This window comes from Manacus candei, unplaced genomic scaffold (genome assembly GCF_025592945.1).
Source record: "Manacus candei isolate 608988 ecotype Guabito, Panama unplaced genomic scaffold, ASM2559294v1 h1tg000021l, whole genome shotgun sequence".
NCBI classification, from domain to species: Eukaryota; Metazoa; Chordata; class Aves; order Passeriformes; family Pipridae; genus Manacus; species Manacus candei.
Genome location: NW_026138069.1, coordinates 3951162 through 3966583, shown reverse-complemented (window position 1 = coordinate 3966583; position 15422 = coordinate 3951162). Strand labels below are relative to the sequence as shown.

The window sequence follows — 15422 nt, the reverse complement described above, 5'->3', positions numbered from 1 at the left end:
ACTATAATCAACTCTCAATCATTACTTAGAATATTACAAATTTCATATGGAGAAAATAACTTACATATATAATGAATAATATTGTACTAGGACTAATATAGTTGTAAGTTAATTACACACTATGTAGCTGATTTAGTTGCATTTAGCTAAGGAGCTGTTCTGAGCTCACTGCAGATTAATTATGTCTTTAGGCATATACTCTCATTTATAACTGTCACTTAGGACAGTAGCTGTTGACTAGGCTGCTTTATAGACCTTCCCTTTATGAAAACAAATGCAACACACCCTCAAAACAACGCAACAAAAGAAAAAAAAAACCCAGCAAAATCCCTGAACATACAAGACTCAAAATCTCTACTAGCTAAGGTATGCAATGGTAAAATATCAGACGACTGGAAGTTTCATTTCACTGTACTTCTCAAAAAATATCCTTCGTAGTATCTGCTTACTAAGTTTATAATGCCTAATTGCATTTTATTTATTATAAATTGCTTTCCTAATCATGAAATTTAACATACATCTTCTGAATTCTAGAAATTATTCTGTTTTACAAACCATTGATAGTCATTTAGGTCACTTTAGGATAAGCACGTTTAGGAGAGTTCATAGCAGGGGAACAGACTATATCCAGTTTGAATTAAGACTCCTAAACTTCATGTTTTGTAGACAGAAGGGACTCAGCATCATTTGCTACACTCCTACTGAGCAAAATTACTTGCTACTTTAAATATAGCCCATAGAAATATATTTTCACTGAACCTGACGAAACCTACAGTGAATTCAGCACAAACCTCAGTATTCTTACTGCACTATAAGGGAAATCACACACGCAAACCTTAATAAATCTAAATGTTATACATACATATTTTCAGAAAGTTCCAGCACAGACTGCCATACCTTCACACTTTGGCATTAAAATAAAAATAAATAAATAACCAAGCAAACAGGATGAATAATCTAAGTTCTGTCAATTTCTTTGTACTTATACAAAATAGAACAAACGGTACCTCTGGAAATCATCTTTTTTTTTGTAGTAGTACTTCTCATTACGTAGTAGAGTAAGCTATGAAACTTTGGTTCTCTGCATGGAAGTACTTTATACATTCCATGCAGTACAGTGGAACCCTCTTGTGAGGGTACTCTGATACACTTTATGAATGGCAGAAGGCTATGATGGTAAGAGGGATTTAGAAGGTAAACTAAATCCATACGGGTAGACAGAAACTAGCTAACAGGAAACATCACCGGCAGCATTGCAGTATAGCTAAGGATAAGTAGTTATGTTCTAGTTATGGAATTCACATTCTCCATGTCCAGGGAAATATCGCAGGACATTAGCAAGAGGGAATCTTCAGACAGGCTTCTATTGCTCTTTATTTATGAATTGTTCTACAGATCCAGTTTTACGTGGCACGTAGTATAAGCTTGTGGTTTTCTGCCTTACGGAAAAAATAACCCCCTGCAACAAAAACCCTATGTCATCATATTTGCCATATATTATATCCAAAATTTCTGCAGAGGAATTTCAATAGCAATAATGCTGAAAAGACTAAAGAGGATTCAAACAAGCAAGTACTAAAAACCTGTAAGAATAACTAATTAGTAAAACTAGCAATGTGAAGAAATTAAACAAGATAATGAAACATTGAATTACCAATGACTTCTCAATATGACAGTATTTTAAATCTGGGATTGAAGTTCTTCTGAACATACTCCTTCTCAAAGAGAGCAGAATTCTTTCCACAGATAGAAAAAACACTTTTACGCATTTGGCTACAAGACTGAGGCTATGACATACCCAGTATCAATATGGATCTTTTAATATTACATTTGCATTCACACATGGATGAATTGTTCATTTTCTTAACCCTTTTTTTCAGGAAAAAAGAAGTTATTTGGATTACAAAGCAATAATACTGTTTATTACGAAGTGTTCTTTCCCACTTTGGCACAGAAATAATGTAATATATCACAGCATTCCATTAGCACATTCTAAGTGATGATTAGGATTCACAAAATCACTTAGGCATGTGTTTATGTTCATATCAGTTCAGCAAACCAATAAACATGGTTTTTAGTTATGTATACCTACAAATCCCACTTTAATAATTAATTAGCTTACACCAAATGCCCAGAATTTAACATGTACATTTGTCCAGCCATATTAATGAAAATGCAGAAAATGCTTAAAAAATTAACTAAGTATTTAACTGCTTCGTTAGATCAGGAAAGTTTAAACACATACTTAAATGTCACATTAAATTAGTGTTAAAATGTTCATGTGCTTAAATTCTGCACTGAATCAGCAAATGCCCTTATGATATTTTTCTATGGGGGAAAACAAATTCCTTTTAACCACCATGAACACCAAAATGCTGTGAGGCGTTGAAATTCCAAAATATGGGCCCACTATAAAACAAAAATTCGTTCCTAGTTGTAAATATTATATTCCCTAATAAACTCCTTTTTCTTGTAGTAATAAATATACCTTAAAAAATAGCATAGATAATAAAACTACATAGAAAATAAAAGATTATGGGACCACATAGTCAGTTAGAGGAATAACCCTACTTAAGACACTGGTATTTGAGACTAAAAATTCTGATAGTCAAAGTTCCTATCAATGCTAATGAAATGTTCTTTCTCAAGAAAAACTAAAAATATGGCTTCTATGTAAGATTTTTCTTTTTTTTTTCCAGTTTTGAAAAAAAAAAAAGAGATTTAATGGAAGTAGAGGTTGATGACAGAGTATGGGGAAGTAGACCCTTAACAAGTTAAAATTTATGATTAAGAGAATTAAGAAGTCATATTTTTCTTTACTGGCAGAATAAGAGGCTCTTAGTGACTGGTTAAGACTGAAGGATATTAAGTCATGGCCATGTAATATTTGTCACTATTCAATAGTGCATTTGGATAGTAACGTATTAGGTGTCACAAAAGTACACTTGTCTTTGTCTTAGACCTTTGCTACTTTGTGATAATAATTCTTCAGAAAACACATCTTGATTGTAGTACAACTTACCAGTATTAAAGAAGTTTCCCCTCTACCTAAATAACTGCCTTTTTTTTATTAAACCAACATATAGTACTGACTTGTTTCTTGAAGAACTTACAGAACATTTCCAGACACATTCAGATATATTTACTGTGTTTTTCTAAAAACATTCACAAAAAATATTTTTATTGTAGATCATACAAGTGAGAATATCACCATATTGCTATGAACTCAATTATCACGTGTTGTAAAGACTGAATGAAAGACTGAGATGTTCTACTTCCGTAAGTTCAGTTTTTGCATTAAAATTCTCTACCTATTGATATTAGAAAAGAAGTCATTCATAGTAATGTAAGTTTCTGAATTGCCATGTACAAGATAATCAAATGGACAAAAACAACAGATGGAACAAGAATCTGGATATCCCAGTTCTCTTCCAGGTTACTGTCTTAATTACTGTCCTAGAGCATTCCACTCCTTTTTTGCCCTCCAATATGTTCTTGTGTATGTGTTTGCACCACGTATTCAAATTTTCAGTTGAAGGGAGGTTGGAAGATTCTTATTTAAATCCTGTCTCAGTAAGTAGACAAATAAGATGTTTTCCACATCTTAAGTATCTCATGCAAATGAAATAGTCTGAATGAAATCAGCTACAGCTTTAAGCTTCCTAGGGAGCTTGACTGCTGACAACTCTTCAGCGTATGTAGGTAAAAGAACAGCAACAGCAAAGATCCCAAGTAGGCTTACCCTAAAGCATGCATTCAGGTGATCAGTCTAGACAAAGGAGAAGCAATTCTGGACCTACAAAGAATGTAAGCCTCTAGGGGACTCTGCTCTTTTCCTAAGAGACAGTAAACCTTGCAGTCCTCCTGGACAGAACATTAGGCAATCAACCTCAGCATGAACAGAGAGACTATGTATGTTCTTTACACACATAACAGCTACATAATGTGGTCAAAAACATAAACTAATTTAAAATTTTCATGGAATATGGCCCAAGAGGAAGAAAAGAGACATGAAAATCAGAGTTATCTAATCAGTCATTCATACAGAATATTACTAATTAAACACAAGGATATACAATGATCTCATTAGTATAATCTTTAGAGCTGCCATCTGTAAACACCAATCAGAACTATGGCTCTCGATTTACTCTTACACCTTGAATACTGCCCTGACACCAGTAAGGCTTGCTTTCATTTTAGAATGGTATCTGCTGTTTTAGCATAGGGAAGGTTGCACTGTGCCACTATCTAGAATAAATTGCCTTAAAATCTATCTCAGTAATATTTCTTTCCATATGGACTTGTACTAAAAGACAATGCAGATGTTTGCAAGTTCAGTTTACGATACTCCGACACCCTAATTACAGAACTGCAAGAGGCTTAGCAGCATATGCTCTGTAATACCCCATGCAGTTACAAAAATTCAAACGATAGTTAAACAGTGTTGTTAACAGTTTATCTCCTATTAACATCAGATAAATTTATGATTTATTTAAAAGCTAAAACAATTAAAGAAAACAGAAAGAAAATGTTTATGGTTAAAGATCCTCAGTACTGACTCATGTCAACCTAATTTTGGCACCATAAAGGCTAAACGCTTAAGTTAATTCAGTGGCAGAATAGTAAATTCAAAATTATGCTTGCTTGTGGGAAAGCTACTTTAGGACTCTCATCTTAAGATCTATTCATAGTTTCTTTTAGCATTATTATCCACAAAATGGAAAGCAATGCAAAGTGTTATTAGCTACTATAAAGGAATTAGTTATTAGTTATTATAAAGGAAGTCAATGGGAAATAGATGAATCATTCGTTTTAAAAAATTTTAGCCTTTTTTTGAGATAAGCCATTATCTGAGAAAAATAATCAGGTTTTATTTAATATTTTTAAGTTGTTTGTGTAAGAAATGTAAAAAAGCAGGGTCTAGCTAAGTTGGCTGCAGCAGAATGATGCTTGGTTCTCAGATGATTACAACTGTGCCTTTGGCTTGGCCTACAGCTATTTGCTCCAGTCAAGGAGGAGCCTCTGAAGAACTCACCTATCTTTAGGAATAAAATTTATTAATTATGAGATATCAAATCATAATGAGATATTTTTTAAAGAACTTCATTATAGTTTTTGCCTGATTTCTCTGGGTTTTTTAGTTGGGTTTTGCTTGGGTTTTTTTAATCTTCCATGAATGTGTGGCAGTTACAATACTGCTAGTATGCCCACACTTAGAAAATTAGGACTTACTGAGCAATTTTCCAGGTACTTTTATTGGATAATCCAAGTAGAAGTAAGTTATAAAAATGGTTTTTAAAAAAAGAGTATGAGTGAATAGACTTTGCCTAGCTCACAGTATTTCCTAACTTTTAATGAACTAATTCAAACCCTAAACCTCCACTATGATTTTGCCTACACAACTCTGCCTCCATCATGCATCCTGCGTGTCTGTGGCTTGTTCCTAGGACTCCTGTGGGTCTCCTGCCCCTCTCAATTATTAGAAGGTGGCTCTGGTAGAGAGAAACAATGAGTCATTTCTCTTGAATATCCACTTTGAAGAGAAAGTACAGAAAGCATAGATATTTTGCTCTTTCACACATTTTTCCTATCCCTAAGTATATAACATGGCTTCTTCCTCCTTCCCCTCTTTTCAACTAGGCATTTAGTGAAAGTCAAGGTTTCTAATGTTTAATCACAACAGAACATTTAATGAGGCATTCTTAGGGTTATCAAAATACCCACTTTGTCTCACTTTGAGACAATCATTTGAGAAGCACTAAAAATAAGCATTATACTTTCCCTACATATTTGATATCCTTTCATAACTTCCCAGTAAGAGATGAACAGCCTTGACAATCACTTTCATTTTAAGTGATTATTATCTAACTAAAATTGCTTGACAACTAAGCTACTTATCCCTAAGCTTAAAAGAACCCTTTCTTCACATCTTAGCAGTATATAAAATTTTTGACCATGCCAGTGTGGGGTTTGCTAGCAGTGCAGATGGAAGTGCTTCTCAAGGTAACAAAGAATGTTACAATGTCTTCCTGGTTTTTATATTTATGTGAGAGTTTGCCTCACTGTCTGTTGGTCACTCATCTTCCATGGCTGCTGCTCAGGTCTCAATCAGCAAATGATTATTTCACCATGTTCTTCGCTTATTATGAATTTCACAGAATTATCGTGAACTTCACTGAATATATTGCGAATTTCAGAGAATATATGCCCATCAATTTTACCACAGAACCTATTGGGTTGGAAAAGACCTCTGAGACGGAGTTCAACCTATGACCAAATAGCACCATGTCAAATAGATCATAGCACTAAGTGCCAGGTCTTTCCTTAAACACCTCCAGGGATAATGACTCCACCACCTCCCTGGACAGCCCATTTCAATGTCTGATCACCCTTTCTGTGAACAACTTCTTCCTAATGCCCAACCTAAACCTCCCCTGGCTCATCTTGAAGCCATGTCCTCTTGTCCTGTCACTGCTTGCCTGGGAGAAGAGGCCATCCCCCACCTGGCTACAACCTCCTTGCAGGTAGTTGTAGAGGGTGATAAGGTCACCCCTGAGCCTCCTTTTCTCCAGGCTAAACAGCCACTCCTCATAGGGCACACGCTCCAAATATATCAGAGAATCACAGAATCACAGAACATGCTAAGTTAGAAGTGAACCACAAGGATCATCAAGTCCAACTCCTACCCCTGCACAGGACCATCCCCAAGAGTGACATCATGTTCCCTAGAGTATTGTACAGGTGCTTCTTGAACTCTGTCAGGCTTGGTGCTGTGACTACTTCCCTGGGGAGCCTGTTCCAGCACTCAATCACCATCTGGGTGAAGAACCTTTTTCTAATATCTAAAAATATCTAAACCTTCCGTGACACAACTTCAGGCCATTCCCTCAGGCCCTGTCACTGGTCAGCAAGAGAAGAGATCAGTGCCCGCCCTTTCTCTTCCCCTCACAAGGAAGTTCTAACTGTAATGAGGTCTCCCCTCAGTCTCTTCTTCTCCAGGCTGAATAGACCAAGTGACCTCAACCGCTCCTCATACGGCTTCCCCTCAAGGTCCTTCACCACCTTCCTTGCCCTCATTTGGACACTCTCCAATAGCTTAATACCTTTCTTATATTTACAATTAACAATGTGCATTTATGCTTTGCTATCACTGCATAACAGAAGAAACTGGGTCAATCCTGGCAAGATCTGAGAGTAGACTTGTAAGCAATTGTTTTCAAAAATAGGAGTTTGTTTTGGGGGAACAATGGCATACAGTCATGAGCACATGGGGGTTTGGTTTGATAATTATTTTGTTTGCATGGGGTTTTTTTAGTTTTTTGAGGGGTTAATTTCAAGCATCGAACTGAAGAGTTACTACCGAATTTTACGAAAATATTTCTCTATTCTAAGACAGCACACCTTATAAATGAGTCAGGAAGTGTTTGCTTTTGTTTGTTTGTTTTACAGGCCTGAGATACAGATATGGAAAAAAGCTAGGATAAAATAAAGATTTGCAGGGGTATTACAGCACACAAGCGCTTACCCAAAGCAACTGTCCACATATACACGTTGAGCCATCATTAACGGTAAGTTCTTGAAGAAATTAGCAAGAGTTACACTGACTGTTTTATCCATAGGGAAAAGGCTAACCATGACAAATACTATGTGCAATGACATATTCTGTCTACACATGCACTCCCTCTGATAGTTTATAACAACAGCAAGTTGGTCAAATGAAGTGACATAACTGAAATTCCACTACTGAAGCAACTGCAGAGATGGAAAGCCCAAGAATACAGTCTGTGATAACACAACACTAACATTACTGAACTCTGTCTTTGATGATCACTGGGATAAATATCAACCTAGTGCATGAATGTATCACTATTAAAGCTGGTCATGTAGATTACAGGGAAAATAACATTTTTATTTTCTCCAAAACAAATGTCCTGAGCAATGTCATCTCTTCCAAAGTAACTGAACTTGCCACTGTCTGACAGGTGGCCTAATGTCTCCTGTCTCTATCATACCTGCTTATTTGTCCTCTAATATTACCAGTTATGTTTGTCCAGCTCACCAAACCTGTGGCTTTCCAAGACAAGCTTCCATTTTCAGATGACCCTACTATATTCTTGCAGAGGTTTTTTGGTTTGATTAGGTTTTCTTGGAGGTGATGTTTTTGTTTTTTAAAGCAAATATGATTTAATGCACTTTTTTTTCTTGGGTATTTAGCTTGTTTCAGTGACTCCAGTATTATTAGGAAGCAGATGGAACTTCTCTCCTGGTATCTTGCCATCCTGACAGAATGATGGATGTGAGCACTTGAAAAATCTTTATCTTATTCTACATTGCTCTTAGATGTTTTTTAGCTCCTGCTTTGAAACTGACACAGCTTGGCTTACGCTTTTTATGGTACTTCTGTGCTTTGTGCTTTCAGCAGGTTGACCATTACACACAGTCATTCACCTACTACATCTTAGTCTCTTTCTTAGTTTTTTCCCTGTACTTAGATGTAGTACAGTACTTACACACACATCAGAGCTTTCAGACTGCTATAGAAAAAATTGTCTTGTTCGGCTTCAACATACTAATCAAACTTTTTACATATATATGCTACTGTCTCCAACATTCCTTTTCAACTTAGTGTATCATTTTCCTTCTAAGAGGTAAATTTAATTCTGATTGCTGCCTATGTTAAAAACAACTTGATTGGCAGATGAGGGGAGAGCAGTGGATGTCATGCTCAATTCAGCAAGGTTTTGAACACTGTCTACCTCAGCATTCTTGCATCGAAGTTAGGATATTATGGTCTTGATTGCTGGAAAAAGATTAAAGAAAATAGACTGGCTGCATAAGGTGGATCACAGGTTAGAAGAGTTTCAGGCAGGTCTAATAGCCTGCAAGTACCTATGAGGAGGTTATCAAGATGAAAAAGCCAGATCTCTTCACAGCAGCATATAATAGGAGGAGGGGAGACAGATAATTTATGTTGAAACGAGAGATTCAGACAGGATATTGGGAAAAAAATCTTCATCATAAAGATAGTCAAGCACCCCAAAATGTTGCCAAGAGATGTTGTGCCATCTCCATCCTTGGAGGCTTTTAAGACCTAAATGGATAATGTCCTGAGCAATGTGATCTGCTCTCATAGCTGACCCTGCTTAGAACTAATGACTTTCTGCAATCCCTTCCCACCTGAATTACGGTCCTACAGCACTAAGAGCCCCATATCAAGTACAATTTTATTCAGTTTTACTCTCCTGGCCTTTCTAAGCATACATTTAGATTGTTATTAAATAGAATTTCTGCCATACTGTTACAAAATTCATACAGCACGTTCTACTCATGCTGGATTAGAGACTGTGCTTATTATTTGGCAGGAATCTATGAGGCAATGTGCAATACGTTGTAGGTCACCAATAGTTTTCACAGTGCCTTGGAGAAACAGCAAAAATTAAAAGAGAGTAGAATTCAATTAAGTTTCTGCATGTAGGCAGGAAGAATCAAATGGGAAACACCTAAGTGAGATATGAAGTAATGGTTCTTGAGAACAGTATCTAAAATTAACAACAAACCAAAAGTCAAATATGAATAAAGAAATTCATGCTAACTTTAAGAAATGTAGATCATACATGTAACACGTTTGAAGCACAAACCAGAGATGCAGTTCCTCAGAAATGAAGAGCTGTTTAAATCCCTTTTCCTTCTAATTCATTCAAGATGTGAATATCCCTATAAGACAGAACTAAGAAGACACTTGTGGGGCTTTTTTTTTTGTGGCTTTTTTTTGTATTATTATTTTATTATTTAAAGCTGCCCTGAAGGAATAAAGAATGCAACTATTCCTTTAAACAGTTTGGACTATGTGAATACTAATGGAAAAGGTTGCTTAGAGTTCTTATTAAGTGATTAGTTTTTCCTTTATATTTTTATAGGACCTTCAAAATGACAATATAAATTTAGTGCTATAGCTGCTCATAAACCATTAAGAACAATACAAATATCTTCTATATAAATGGGAAGGTAGACAGTCCTGAAAAATAGTTCTGGTTTGAATGTGAGGAAGTAAATTTATGCAAATTGCTGTCAGTCATCTATGTATTCATTTCACTAGCAAAACAACATTATAAATGATCTATAGCCAACAATTCTTCATTTGAAGACATGTGATGCAAATATTTATTCAAAACAGAAAAAGAAAATCAGTTAAGGATAAGCATAAGTCTTACCACGCCAATAGAAAAGTAGTTATTGATGATGTTGTAAGGCACTGGGTCTCCTTTCTCATCTTTATCATTGGGTATTACTTCGAATTTCCACCTGTCCAGTAAAATCTCTGAGCTATTCTCAATGTCTTTTAAGATCTTCATCAAATTCTCACCTTCATAACCTAGCAAAACATAAAACCAGTTATTTAATCAAGCATAATAAAGTTTCATTACATTTTCTTTCTCTTTCTAGAGAACTGGTTGGACAGGGTTCTGAGTAACCTGATTTAATTGAAGATGTACCCGCTCATTGCAGGGGGAGGCAGTGGTTGGAGTAGATAACTAACCTTTAAAGGTCCCTTCCAACCCAAACTATTCTATGATTCTATGACTAGAAAAATGAAAACTATGCATATAAGACCCGAGAAGCAGGATTGTCTGATGAAAGCCTGACAAGAGACTGAAAGGTTAAAAGTAATCTACTATTTTTTATGGATTGTTTCAATGTGGTCTAGCATAACAAATCCAAAATTTCAAATCCATAATTGATGACTTATCAGCAAAAATAATATTTTCCATATTTCAACAACCTATTAATGTGTTTCATCCTGCTCTGTAGAGAAATCTCACTCTTACTCGCCAAGAAGCACTCACATGTAATTCACTAGTAGTTCACTACATTGTATACTAAACTGAGTAGAAAACTTATTTGCACACTCCTGAGTACACACAACAAGCATGTGTGTATGCATAAAAACTGTGGAGATTTTACTAAGTGACTATCAACTCTGAATACCATTCAGACCAAATGACTTTGTAATAGACAACTAAGATCTGTGGATTCATTCCTTCTTCAAATAATAAGAAGAATTTTCATATTCAAGCAATATGTATTTCCTGGATCATTAACAGCTTTAGCAGGTAAAACCATTGAAAGCCTTCTTGCTCAAAACCCACTGCTGATGTATTTCTTTATGGTTGTATGGTACACTTTTGCTAGTTACTGCTAACCACTGCATAACAGCAGCGTGCACAATTCCATCTGTCTGCATTCTTGAGATCACTCACCAGCAATTTAGTTTCTGGAAGCCCTGTCTCCTCTCCCATCTATGGAAGTTCCAGAAAATCTGTATTATGGTATTGCTTACCAAAAAGCAACCGGGCAAAGAATGACGAAAGCCAGAATATTTTCACACTTTTTCTATTTTAGTCCAAATGGAATCACTTAGAACATTAAAAGTGAATGGAGGAACAGCTCCTGACTAATATAATCAAATGCTCTCATAGCTGACCCTGCTTAGAACAGGAGACTGGACTAGGGAACCTGATTATTCTGTGACTAGTCTATGAACTATTGAGAAAGCGAGGTAAGGCTGATTTGATTGGGTTTTGGCTTGTTTGTTTTCCTTTTTTTCCCCTCAAGACTATGAGAATGTAAACAATCAAGTCATGACAGAGAAAATGAAGGAGGTCCTCAATTGATTTGACAGAACATTATGGTTAACAGAGAAGTTCTATAGCATGAAAACTACTAAGAATTTGCTAAAGACTCTCTGGTAACAAGGCAGACATTTGGAAAGAAAACTTGGATGAGACAGAAGTAGTAAGGTATCTGCAAAGGCTGAGAACTTTCAAATAAACAACCAAGTTCCAAATACAAAATATCTTGACTGAAACAACCAAGACCTGAAATAGACCTGGCTATGAGCCCATAAAATGATGTGCTTTCACCCCGGATTGAGTCTTGCCTAAGTCTTTCTTCCTTGTGTCTCCTTCAAGTTATCCTGGAATGCAAATTCTAAATGGAAATAAGTTATTGAAGGAGCTGAGAGTAAAGCTCCATACATCCAGGAAAGGATGCAAAGGGTATTAAAGGTTTGACTGTATGTATATTCTTCTTTCAGCATTCTTTGCCTTCTCATTTCCTAATAAATAGCACCACAGCACTTTGCGTCTGGAATCTTCTGTAGGAGAACAGAAAGGGAGTGGACCAAAGGAACTAGTCCTAGGCTGAGACACATTTTTCATTTAATATTTTTAAATATTAAAAAAAGATGAAACCACTCCAAACCCACTATTAGCTGTTTTCAGTAACCCTTTCACAACAGTCCCAACTAAAACCCATTTAAGACTACTTCCTTTACAAGGTATTGATCAAATCAATAACTGCAATACAGATGGTAAAAAGCCAACTAAACAGCTATACACTACTCTCATTACACCTTGGAGCCTTTTTGGTGTCAACAGAAGCTACAAACAAGGTATGAAGAGTGATTAAAACCTTTAATATTTTATATATCTATACAACATTTACAAACAGCTAATTCCAAAAAGAGGAAAGGTGATAGTGGTTCATAAAAAAGAAGTCCAAATGTAGACTTGGATGGAAAAGTTATTTTTTTCCCTTTAACTCCATAATACATTATATTGTAATTTGTGTTTACCTCCTCCCCATCTCAGACACCTTGCTAAATCATTGCCAGTCCCAAGAGGCAGTATAGCAACTGGAGGATGCTTAATCAAGTTCGCTTTCTCTGTGAATAAAGAAGGAAAAACATAACTAAGGAACTTTGTTAGGTTTTGTTTCAGTGAAAGACACCTTTTGTGTATGAAATTATGCTGCCTCATCAGCAGTGAGCATTTTACCAAGCCAGTCCATTATGCAGCCCCTTCTTCAGTCAATATTCAATCCTTAATCCTAATTTACTTGTTATCAAAAGGATTTTTGTAACCCATAGACAAGTATTCATAAGCAATGATACTCAAGAGCTTTCCAAGACTGAATATGGTGTGCTCTCTCTTGTTCTCAGCTCTGCCATTCCCAGCTACAAATGCAAAAGAGTAATAGTTAAGGGCATGAATAATGAGGTGAACCTTGTAATTTTTAATTTGGGTGACCAAATCTGTGTTTAATCATGTATTTACCTGGATTTGTGTCTACACATGAGCACCATTACCAAGAAGTCCTTGGAACTAACACCAGGACTTAGTTGGGTTTGCCCATCAGGAATTAAACCTGCTATTCTAAACAAGCACTGATCTATTTGATCAAGTCTATTTTGTATTTAATAAGCAATATTTTGAAATGCATAAATTTATAGCATCTTTTCAGTCTTTACCAATATTTTTGTAGCATCTTAAGCCCAAGAATCTCTGTTCAAAATCCAGTGGGAAAACCATCATCAAGAAGTGGAAAATTCTTTCTGAAAAGCTGGAATTAGGGGAGCTATCCTCTAGGTATAAAATTTCAAATATAAAATTTGTCAAACAAATAGCATGTCGAGTTTAAAAGTTATATTTGGTTAATCAAACAATCAGTTATTTTGTTCATAGAATAATGCAAAATTATCAGCAATAATCAGCAGGAATTTATCTATAAAATGGATGCAGCAGGGACGTCTTGATATTTATCAATACTTTAGAAAGATTTAACATTCACAATATCAGTGTACTGAAAATCTTTAAGATAATTAAATATTTAATAAAATAATTTAAAAAAAAAACATTTAAAAGTCTCAAACTGATGAGAATTCTTCCTTCCTTCCTTTCTTCCTTCCTTCCTTTCTTCCTCCCTCCCTCTTTCCTTCCTTACTTCCTCCCTTCCTCCCTTACTCTCAGCTAAGACTCTTTGTATATTAGGAGATCTGGGAAGACCAGACTAGAAAGGATCTAGAAGCAAGTGCTTTCTTACACTTTACATGCCAAAGTGCTTTTGCTCCCTAAAAGGCAGCATTGAAAATCTACTTCCTGCACTTATGAAACAGATGAATCCTGGATCCCCCAAAAAATTTCTTAGTTCTGTAACACAGAAATTGCTGCAGAAGACAGTAAGTTATGAAGAAAAAATAGAGTATTTTTGTCCGAATAATGTCACTGAAAGAGAAAGTAACTGCATGACATTTTAGACCTCATGAAAAAGGTGATGACACAATTAAGAGCTGCAAAACTTCACTCCTTCCACATTTAGGCAATACCCCTGATATTTACGTACATTGATTTATGACTCCGAATGCTATTTGAGAGTTACAATCAGTAGCTTGCATTTGCAAAAAGATTTTTTTTCTCCAACCAAGTTTAGAAATATGCCTTTGCTGTCATTCTTTCATGACATCACTTTTAATTTTCAGTGAACTTTTTAAAAGTTTTCTGGTCCCTCCCCCCCCCCCCAAAGCACACACTTTTAAACACTCTAGATAAACTTTCAATTGCGTCTTTTGACCTCTCTTCATCCCCTTCCTAATTTCCATCGTCACATATGCCCGGTTTTTTTCTCTGCAGCCTCTCTAACACCAAATAAATGATGTGGAAGACATTCCCCCTAATAAGCTTTGAGAAGTTTAAGTCTGTAATACCTTGACTTCTGGGCCTTCCTAACGATTTGTACACAGGACTTTACACACAACTGACTGAAAAAACTCCAAAGTTGAACCATTTCTTAGTACATTATCTCCATTATAGGATAATAGAGCATATACAAAAATTTGGTAAGTGAAAAAGCAAGTGAGCTAAGGTAAATTGTCTTAAAATAACAACTTAGATTTGATTCAATTGGAGAATAGACTCTGAAATGAAATTAGAATAGATTAATTCAAATTTCTTACTTTCAGGGAACCCAGAGCAATACAAACACTGGACTTCTAGAAATTTTGGATATCTTTTTCAATTTGAATATCCTTTAAAATAATCATATCCCAAAATAATACATTTCAGAAATTTAAATGAACAAGGTCTTGTTTGAAATAGCTGTATCCATACATTGGTATATAAGGAAGAGCATTAAAAGGAAAACCACGAGTCAAGCACAACTATGCAAATGGTAGAGATTACCTATGCAATCCAAAATCCAGCCTACTGTTCCATCTCCACCACATGCTAGTACTCTGAACTCAGCAACATCTCGGAAAAAATTTAACCTAAAAACAGTAAATGAAGATACCCAATTATGATAAACATATTGTGCATTATGCAAACATTTTATGGCTTGAGACATTTAATTTAATAGTAAATGGCAAGTGAACACTTGAAATAATAATTGCTTCTGCTCATGCATTCATTTCTTAGACAAACACAATCCAACATTGCATTATCTGAAAAAGTTCAATCAAAGTTGATAATTCAATGGTTATTATGGTACACCAATACTAGAAACCATTTGAACCTGAGAGTTAATCCAAAGCTTTGTCTAAGTTCAAATCTTGTTTGAAAGTATTGTCAGAAAATATTATCTGTTCA

The 15422-nt window shown here is 35.5% G+C and overlaps 1 protein-coding gene across 9 annotated transcripts in view; it reads right to left on the bottom strand.

Annotated features, from left to right (window-relative positions):
• The window catches only part of DGKB (diacylglycerol kinase beta), a 345725-nt gene that overhangs the window by 185110 nt on the left and 145193 nt on the right, over window positions 1-15422 (bottom strand). For all 9 annotated transcript variants that reach the window (XM_051785972.1, XM_051785970.1, XM_051785971.1 and 6 more), the window contains 3 exons: window positions 15018-15103; window positions 12635-12724; window positions 10212-10372 (listed from right to left, as the gene is read on the bottom strand). In XM_051785972.1, coding sequence (XP_051641932.1) covers window positions 10212-10372; window positions 12635-12724; window positions 15018-15103 — 337 coding nt within the window. The remainder of the gene's footprint in view (window positions 1-10211; window positions 10373-12634; window positions 12725-15017; window positions 15104-15422) is intronic.